Genomic DNA, 10102 nt, shown 5'->3' on the forward strand with positions numbered 1-10102 from the left:
ATGGTGATAGCGTGTCACTGCGTTGTGTCGTCACCGGAAGCGCTATCCCAGCACAAACGGTGTTGAAAGAACGCCGACCTGCAGCGTCAATGCGTGTCACTGTCTACAAACAAGCGTACGTCTAACCATGAGCCTTTGCGTTTATAGTGTGTGTTGTTATCGTCGCTTGGATCTCAATTCCCGCTCGTGCGCAGGTGACGACCCTCCCGCTTTAATAATCTAATCGTGTCCCAACGTCGCATTCATACCACAGACATCAACCGAGATGAGAACCTATTCATTCATTCATATTTCGGGGAGAAATCATATTTCAGGCCTATAACTGTTTTGTTTTTTTGCCTAATGGCTGCAGTTTAATAAAATAAAATAAAAAATAAAAAGGGGTTGCTGACGGTACATTCATCTATTTCTTTCTTCAACTTGTATGTCGTTCAATTAAAAGTCTGGAATTAAACTTACTACTCGTTTATCATTGTGTAAGCCGGTATTATATTACCTACATAACTGTACATATCGTGTTAGCCGTTATTGTAAATCAGACCTAACACCTTGGCTAATACAGTGCCAAAGTGCAACATCGAGGTAGAGTTCATCGAGTTCCAAAACTATTGAACAAGCGACCTAAAGGTCGAAATAGCAACGCTGTCTTTGGAGAGTGTCTTCCTCAAAACAAAATATTCTATATGATAAGATATTAGCTATTTGCCATGGTTATCGGTAACTATGGTAGTTGTCCTATTACAATTGTTATCATTGTGTAGTTTTCAAAAAAGAAAATAACATTTTTTATCAAAAATTCCAAAAATAATAGATAAAATCAGAGAACTGATGATATGCCCCTATATGCATGGGCAATGCTATTAATTGCTTAATCTTCACATTTTTCGTGTTATACCCACTTAGAATGGTGTGTCTTGTAAATTCACGAAAGCGCTAGCCTCCAATATTCTGACCAATACTGTGTGTATATATCTTTAAACTCTCGTGTGTTTTTCTAGAATGTCGTACATAACATGGAATACTACTTTATTATGCCATGACAAAATGGACGTAACTTGCATCTTCGCCAGCCATGTAGGATTATTTTATTCGGCCATCGCCTCACCGCATTGGGTAGTACGTTTACGTCAATTTCCTGAGTGCGTAGTTCGAAAGATTAACCAGTTAAAATTTAGGGCAAATTGAATGACAGCAAATATATATATTTCCTTTTTAGTTTCTACTCATACCAGATAACGTGACTATATCATAGTCTAAAGATGGGTGTGTTTCGTATTACTTCCATCCCACCCTGGAACCGCAGCCTAGTTCAGCCTCGTCATTTTTCATTTTGTCTGCTACGTAAGTTACTCATTATAAATGTGGGTGATGGTCGTTGCGCTGTGTTGAGTTCGATATGGACCCATGCGACAAATAACAAGACAATACGAAAGATATAATAATGATATAAACACGTGTCATGTTGCTTTATTTGAATCAACAAAGCCGTAACAAGTTATAAATTACAACAAAAAAGCTTTCCGGGAAAGTAAATAATTGTACAATTAGTAGAAAATTGAAACTATTTTGAAGACAAAAAAAAACGTGGATATGGAATATTATTTCATATTTGTTAATCGTAATAATTTCAGCGGTTTAAAACATGTAAGCAGTAAGCAACTTCATGCTATTACATTGTTCAGCCGATTTAAAAGCTATCCAATACGCGTTTCTACCCCCCAGAGCATCCAACACGTGTGGCCGCCGCGGCTTGCACTGACCAGTGTGATTGGCATTCCATTTCACCTCTGACCTTCATGTAAATTCAAGCCACAATTTACCAACAGTAATAATAGACGATGCAACATCGTCCAACAACAACAACTAATATGCAAATTGTGTGACTCGTCCATTAATTTTCCAGAGTATGTAAATTCATATATTTGGATACTATCTTTTTATAATACCTGCTGCAAAATATGTATATTATATTTTGAAAATTAGTTTAATTTAGTTTGTACTCCATGTATATCCGGTTTTGTGTTTGTGAAAATGATTAAATTAAATGTTGCCGGGCAAAGTTCTTGATTTCTCTACCCAGACTGCGGGTTGTCGTGACGAAAATACGTCAATGGTGTTCATTCTCCTTTCGTTTTCCTGTGGTATTATGCAGCCCGCACCGAGTGATTCACTGGACGTGCTTTCTGTGTCGGACTCAGCATAGCGAACATACCCGGATGTACAAATCATTGTGCGTTCATTGGCGCTATCCTGCTGCGTCCACCTATCGAGTCGATCTGACGATATGTACACTTCATCGTATTTGTGACTTTGGCGTCGTAGTGGCGAAAATGGAGAACTGTTTCTTGCTGACTGAAGTTGGCATATCCGTGTTTCGCTCGGTAATGTCTGTGCTGGTAAGTTTCCATGCGCATGCGCATGCTCCGTAGCGATATCGTTATTCGTGCTCGTTTCCTCCAAAACGTAATATTTGGGTCGAGCCGCAATTGGGTTGTCATGATTTTCTGGAAGACTGTTTGTCTCGTCGATCTCGGCATATATGTGACTATTCACACGAAGTGATTGAGGCGCCAAGTACTCATGTTCAACACCATCTTGGGAGTTTTCGTGGGATACGTTGTTTGAGTTTTCAGTAACACCATCATTTGTTCGTTGATTTGGTTTCACCTTCTCAGTGTGTACGAAAACTGAACTGTTGTTCGCCTTATTAATTTTCCTGAAATATTAAAAAATAGAAGCTTCATGAGTCACTGGGATTGGGTAATCAAACTATATTTTGAAAGAAACATAGATTCTTATCGGATGAATAAGTTGCATATATGGGATAGAGTTGGATGTGACGGGTTTGAATATAATGGGGTCAGTGAACTGACATGGGGTGTGATGGGTTGAAACGGGTTTGATATGGTATATGATAAACTAGAATGCGATAGGCGAAACTTTGAATGCAAACGAGTCGTGTTAGGAAAGAACAGATAAGGGGTGGGTGGAATAAAATTAGAGTGAATGTGGTTGGACGGAAAGAGATGGCATGTGGTGGGAAGGGAAGGTGATGGTATCGGATGGAATGAGATAATGGGATGGATGGGATATAAAGGATGATGGCATGGAATGGGGTGCGATGGAACTAGATGATCAAATAAAATGGGATGAGATGGAAAGAGATGGTGGATGGGTGGGATTGAAGGAGACGATCAAATGGGATGGTGGGATGGAAAGAGATGGTGGGATGGGTGGGATTGAACGAGACGATCGAATGGGATGGTGAGATGGAAAGAGATGGTGGGATGGCTGGGTTTGAAGGAGACGATCAAATGAAATTGGATGGAATGGGTGTGATGGCGAAGGAGATGATGGAATGGGATAGAGTGGGATGAAAATGGTGGTGGTCGGTTGGGATGAAATAATAGAATGGAATGGAATGAGATGGGGTGGAAAGAGATGATAGGATGGAATGATATAGGATATGATGACGCAATAATGATACATACCGTTTATGTCTAAGTAATACAAGTAAAGCAGCGGCTACGACAAACAAGACTGATGCTAAGACGATGCCCATGTAAATAACTGAAAGGGAACATACACATACTTGTTAATGGTCTTGATCGAGGTACAATTAGTACACATCCGGGTTCGTATATCATGGTAATTCACGCTTACTGCGATGATACTGTATAATATTGCATATCCCCTGACTACTATACATTATGTTATAAACATACTTTCTTTCATGGTGTAATCTTTTTATTCTAGTAGTTCGTAGCGACACGTTAATCAGCGCCCTCTATATACACGCACATGCTGTACGGGTGCGAGCACGTTCCCGGTCTGGCTGATGTTCATAATTCATTGACCTATCTTCATACAATTCTAAAATTCCTGCACCCAAAGATTTATTGCTTCTGTGTCGTTATTTTGGGGTCAATCGGATTTGAAGTACAACGTTAAAGGCACAATCTTGACAACAACAAAAATAAACAAATCTATATACACTGTATTTAGGTAGTTCAAACGGGCCCCTGGAAATTGAAATTGTCTCTCTAGTAAATTGACAAACCTGAATCAAGAACACGTGACCGGTAAGATTTCCCGTCATCCTCTTTGTATTCAATTCTTTTAACTGCAAACTGTGTCGTAACGTCCGGTTGTATAATGGGATTCGGGTCAATATATGGGACAGCTGAAGAAAAAAAACAAATTCATAATATAACAATTATCTACAAATTATATCGTCATCTGACCTCACTGCTCTTAACATATTGACAGTAGCTAGTCTAGCACGTGACACCTGCGTGAACATGGTGCCATAATTAACTTAAAGCGCAGTGGTCGTCGCGCAGCGCGTGTTCGAATTTCATGTAAATAAACAATGTATTTTACACGCGTTGTATACGTTGCTATGAGTTCCATATCGAACAGGACGCGGCGTGACGACTGCCGCCCTTTAAAATGAAAAATACAAGTTGAATTTCTCAAACGCATGATTAATATATGACGTCACACTTACCTTTGAACGAAATAATAAACCCGTTGCTCTCTCTATCACCATTCGACACAAATCGCACTTTGACTAAATTCGACCTAATCACCATCTTCCAGGGGAAACGTATTGCGTTTGGAGATGCTTGGAGTATTGTGGTCACACTGCCCTCACCGGACGCATTCTCCTCAATCACGTTGATGACGTCATCAGGATCGGCGAGATTCATCATGAAAAACGTGAGTTCAATCATCTTCTCCCTCGGCTGGTGAATTATCCAATTGCAATCGACGGTAGGTGGATAGTTTCCTGGAAAACCTGGAGATGCGAAGACGCCCTCTGATTTTCGAAATGTGCTACTGCAGGCCCCAAGTGACACTGGAGTGAATACAAGATGCAGATGGAAGAAAAGTTAATACAAATATCGACGAATAAAGATTAATGTTGTTTGTATATTAGCTTGCAGGAATATTCAAATGGGGCGTGTTTAACCAATGCGTTTGGCCAATTAAAGTGATAGTTTATTATTCGACGAGTGAACTTAAAGTCGCTGTAAACGATTGACTTGGTTGAGAACAATCTCAAACCTTAGTATTCACAAAATTAACCAAAATACGCCAATAATTATTTTGATGTTAAATTTATCCTTATATATTTATATATATTTACAGGAGATTACTGGATATTTCTTAAACTGGGGGAACAACGCATCAACTTTCAAAATAACTTACGTGAATATACACTAATATGATCACTGCCGCCACATGTACCAATGTCCTCTCCTGCACATTCCACGTCACATTTCGCATTTTCAGTGATATCATCCTTCGGAATCACTGACGTAATGTTCGTTGCTAAACACCGGCATTCATTCCCACCAATTATACCGGCGTGGGTGAACGAGGATTTTCGACAAAATGCAATGCATCCAGAAATACTAACGTCACAGCGGTCATTTTCTATCTGGTCTCCTTGTTTGCAGGATCTCGAACCCCAGTAATTCTCACGATATTTGGCACAACCTATGTATCCAGGTACTGTGGAGAAAATGAAGGATTTGGTGAAAACTGTAATTAGACAATTCAACTACAACGAATCATGACATACATACAATTGTATACAAAAGCTGGCCAATACAGAGTTTCAACAAAGCCATAGGAATTTTCTGATACTAGTCCTTTATGAAATGAATGTTATACTACTTTTCACATGTGAAATAAATAATTTTGGTAACGGGTCATAATCCGAGTCAATAAGTTAAATTAACACAAATTTTATTTATGAGATAATGACAATATGCTGCTACCGTGACATTTAAATAAAGGAAAAAAAGATCACGGTCTAGTACTTAGTAAGTATCCTGATTCAGATTTGGCGTATGTTAATACATATACAATATAGGAGTGCTAGTAAACTAGTGTACCGTTTTTTTTGTACTTGACCAGCTGCAAACAATTTGTCATATATGTTTCATGTGTTATTGTAGATCTTATATGGAAATGTTTCATTTTTGTTTTGTACGGTGAAATTCACTTGTCCCAATAACTGCATAAACAGCGAAAATTATTCAAAATATCATAGTTAAAACGCAGTAGTTGTCGTGCCACGCATGCGCGAGATATATAGGTCTCGTATAAACAAAGATGGCGACTTTGACTGTTGCGCAGATCAACGATTATAAGCTGAGACGTTACTAAGCTTTAATTAGGTATTTTATTAGGTAATTGGAAGGTATCGAAGAAGTCACGTGCGGTAATTAGTGCAAGTCTCGCCCAGGTCAAACATTATACTTGTGATTTCCATTAGGAGAGAGCATTGTATTATGGGAAAATTAATGTTAAAGTGTCGCACATGAGCAGCGCGACGACTGTCGCCATTTAACAGTTGAAATACGTTGATTTAATTCTACTGAATTATTATAATTGTGCATATAGTAGTATGCTAAATCGGGAATGTGCCACACAATGTCGGCATATCACGTGATTTTTAGTGAAAGATATGGCGTCTGGGAATTAACTTATAGTAATGTAGTTGGTTACCATTATGACTTGTCGTCAGATTTTACCATATGGTTTTATTTTATGTTGTTGTTCACACAATCTAGATAAAAAAAATATGGTCACTGAGATATTTACCATTGTTTCTATGGTCACTGAGATATTTACCATTGTTTCTATGGTCACTGAGATATTTACCATTGTTTCTATGGTCACTGAGATATTTACCATTGTTTCTATGGTCACTGAGATATTTACCATTGTTTCTATGGTCACTGAGACATTTACCATTGTTTCTATGGTCACTGAGACATTTACCATTGTTTCTATGGTCACTGAGATATTTACCATTGTTTCTATGGTCACTGAGATATTTACCATTGTTTCTATGGTCACTGAGACATTTACCATTGTTTCTATGGTCACTGAGACATTTACCATTGTTTCTATGGTCACTGAGATATTTACCATTGTTTCTATGGTCACTGAGATATTTACCATTGTTTCTATGGTCACTGAGATATTCACCATTGTTTCTATGGTCACTGAGATATTTACCATTGTTTCTATGGTCACTGAGATATTTACCATTGTTTCTATGGTCACTGAGATATTTACCATTGTTTCTATGGTCACTGAGATATTTACCATTGTTTCTATGGTCACTGAGATATTTACCATTGTTTCTATGGTCACTGAGATATTTACCATTGTTTCTATGGTCACTGAGATATTTACCATTGTTTCTATGGTCACTGAGATATTTACCATTGTTTCTATGGTCACTGAGATATTTACCATTGTTTCTATGGTCACTGAGATATTTACCATTGTTTCTATGGTCACTGAGACATTTACCATTGTTTCTATGGTCACTGAGACATTTACCATTGTTTCTATGGTCACTGAGATATTTACCATTGTTTCTATGGTCACTGAGATATTTACCATTGTTTCTATGGTCACTGAGATATTTACCATTGTTTCTATGGTCACTGAGATATTTACCATTGTTTCTATGGTCACTGAGATATTTACCATTGTTTCTATGGTCACTGAGACATTTACCATTGTTTCTATGGTCACTGAGATATTTACCATTGTTTCCATGGTAAAATGTTCGTCATAACTCAAAATTTCGCCCCGGTACATATTACGAAAAAATCATTTTAATCGTTGTCCCAAATTATTTTAATATAAAATTTATTTTAATATAAGTATAATACTTACAGTTACATTTTACGCCAGCCGGTCGACATGCTTGTCTGTTGGATGCAGTTTGTTTGGTAAAGCACTCTGATGGCTTTGTACTGGTGCTGTCGCAGCGGAAACCGCCTGTCATTACTGGGACGCCCTCAGTGGTTGGCAGTTGAGTCTGGAGAGACATAGCTCCGGTTGATATACCTAGGCGATAAAGCGATATCATCAGCAATGAAAAGTGGATGTCCCATGCACAATACACACTACTAGTATTTCGATCACTATATATTCTAGTCATACGGACGACATTATGACATTAAGTTGGTTCATGGGCGCACACGGTCACGATCACTGTATGTGCATACAAACAAACCAAAAACAAACGAAGGCATTCGTAATGTTTTAAATCAAACATGTATCTGTTATTTAGTGGTAAGATAATAAATATTTGTAAAAAGCGATTTTAGTGACTATTGTATGACTGGCTACGAACGAGGCAGTAGATTGGGCGTACTCTGACATTATTCACTATGATTGTTGTTCGATATTGTGTATTCATTTACACGCTTGGTCATGCTTACTATCGTTAACTGAAAACATTGTTTTTTCCGCACATATAATGGTAACATGATGAATTAATTACTCGAACGTGCATACACTTTGAGTTAATGGTACGTGCCAGTAATTCATATAACATTACAGACAGTATTCTATACCCGATAAAAACAACGTATTCAGTTCACGGTGACGATAAAACCCATGTTTTATCACTAATAGGCAAGTGTAATATAAAGTATATGGTTCACTTTATCGCTAGACTGGCTCCAGTCGGGTTGATTTATTTTTAGATATCGTCAATTTGTGATCACACTAAATTACGTTTTAGTACACAATGTTCATTTACAGTGGAGACATGTTTTTATCACGAGCACGTGATGGGATGCCATTGTGTAGTGGGATACATGTACATACACTGGTTCTTTGAGTTGTTAATGTTGTGAATCTGTCGACATGGAGGTCTGCAGTAGTATATGTTATCGTGGCGCGTGGTCTAAAATATACTTCGAGGAACTGAAACTATTTCTTTCATTGGCTGGTCGGGGTCGAACGAAGCTTTTGTTTCTATTCAGAGGCATATGCTGTACTGTACGCATGTACACAGATAGAGGGACTGTGGCATGTATGACTACTTTGCAAAATGCGGGGTACCTATAATCTGGAAAAGCATTGAATCACCGTCCCTCAACAACGAGGGACGGTGATTGAATCAACTTGTGATTATCCACAGTGCTTTGTAGGAGGTCGAAATACCGTAAAAATGTATGTTATTTAACGTGGACTTGATCATATACAACCCACTAATTGCGTGAGCAATAATTCAACTCGTCTTTATTCATGATGAAAATAAATCGATTTTAAAATGAAATTAAGCCACTGCTTAATCCTATTGTTCTTGTACGGGCTGTTCGTGTTGATACGATAACACAATAGAAAGGTAGCAATGAGTTGACCGGATAACATATAAATACAATATACACATTGGCAGTCATAAATCAACACATATTTTAGATGTTTCACGCAGGCGTTAATGGCGTAATGAAACTTTCAGAGGTGTACAATCGCCCAAACGGTCAGTACAAAGGCCGTGACGTCAAACGCGACAACCATTGTTATTCAAATAAGATCAATGGACGGAATCCCTATCATCCGACACAAAAGAAGTGATACAGCCACTGCTGGAAGCATGTCCTTTGCTATACAACTATTCACTTGTCTGGGAATTAGACGGTGTAGCTGCAATTACTCAAAAATGTGACGACATTCCAACTTACCTAAGTGTTGACATACAAAATCCGCCATGTTTAGATCCCAGTCGTCAATGCAAATCGCCGTCCAATAGCCGTTACGTAAAATCTCGACGCGGCCCTCAAATGGACTCTCTCCACCAAATAGGCGAACATTTTTGTCGATATCTAGTTTGAAGAATTGTGAAAATTATTAATTTGAAGTAAAATGAAAATTATTAATTTGAGGAATTACTTTTCGAATACTCTAAACACCGTTTTGAACACTTACAGCGCCTCGCTGTCTAAGCCTTGAATCGACCGTTTTGATCATCGCAGACCGAAAACTGAAATCGTCAAGTGAATATATTATCCGAAAATAGCACTCGAAAAAAGTTTGCCCCAAAATAGACGAAACATAAAGTTTACAACAGCTGGAAAAGGTTCTGAGACCTTGAAGTTGAGAACTGAGTGAACCCGGCCTCAGCTGAATTCAGTGAAGTTTCGATGTGAGGAACGATGCCAGTGTACAATGGAAGCGCCCTTCCGAGCCTATCCACGGGTGAATCGGCGACGCTGAAGAAAAAGTAATGATCATCATCACAGAACATTATAAGAACAATAATGTTTAACATTTG

General features: G+C 38.3%; 1 protein-coding gene across 1 annotated transcript; it reads right to left on the minus strand.

Annotated features, from left to right (window-relative positions):
- Positions 1 to 2040: 2040 nt before the first annotated feature.
- On the minus strand, positions 2041 to 9540 carry LOC100377992 (uncharacterized). Its single transcript, XM_085492980.1, has 6 exons — positions 9513 to 9540; positions 5215 to 5520; positions 4511 to 4861; positions 4061 to 4183; positions 3492 to 3570; positions 2041 to 2716 (listed from the first exon to the last, which is right to left on the minus strand). The coding sequence occupies exons 1-6, from the start codon at positions 9538 to 9540 to the stop codon at positions 2041 to 2043; spliced, it is 1563 nt and encodes a 520-aa protein (XP_085349106.1).
- Between the last annotated feature and the right edge of the window lie 562 nt (positions 9541 to 10102).

The sequence above is a fragment of the Saccoglossus kowalevskii genome, chromosome 18, assembly GCF_978046115.1.
Source record: "Saccoglossus kowalevskii chromosome 18, keSacKowa6.1, whole genome shotgun sequence".
Classification (NCBI taxonomy): domain Eukaryota; kingdom Metazoa; phylum Hemichordata; class Enteropneusta; family Harrimaniidae; genus Saccoglossus; species Saccoglossus kowalevskii.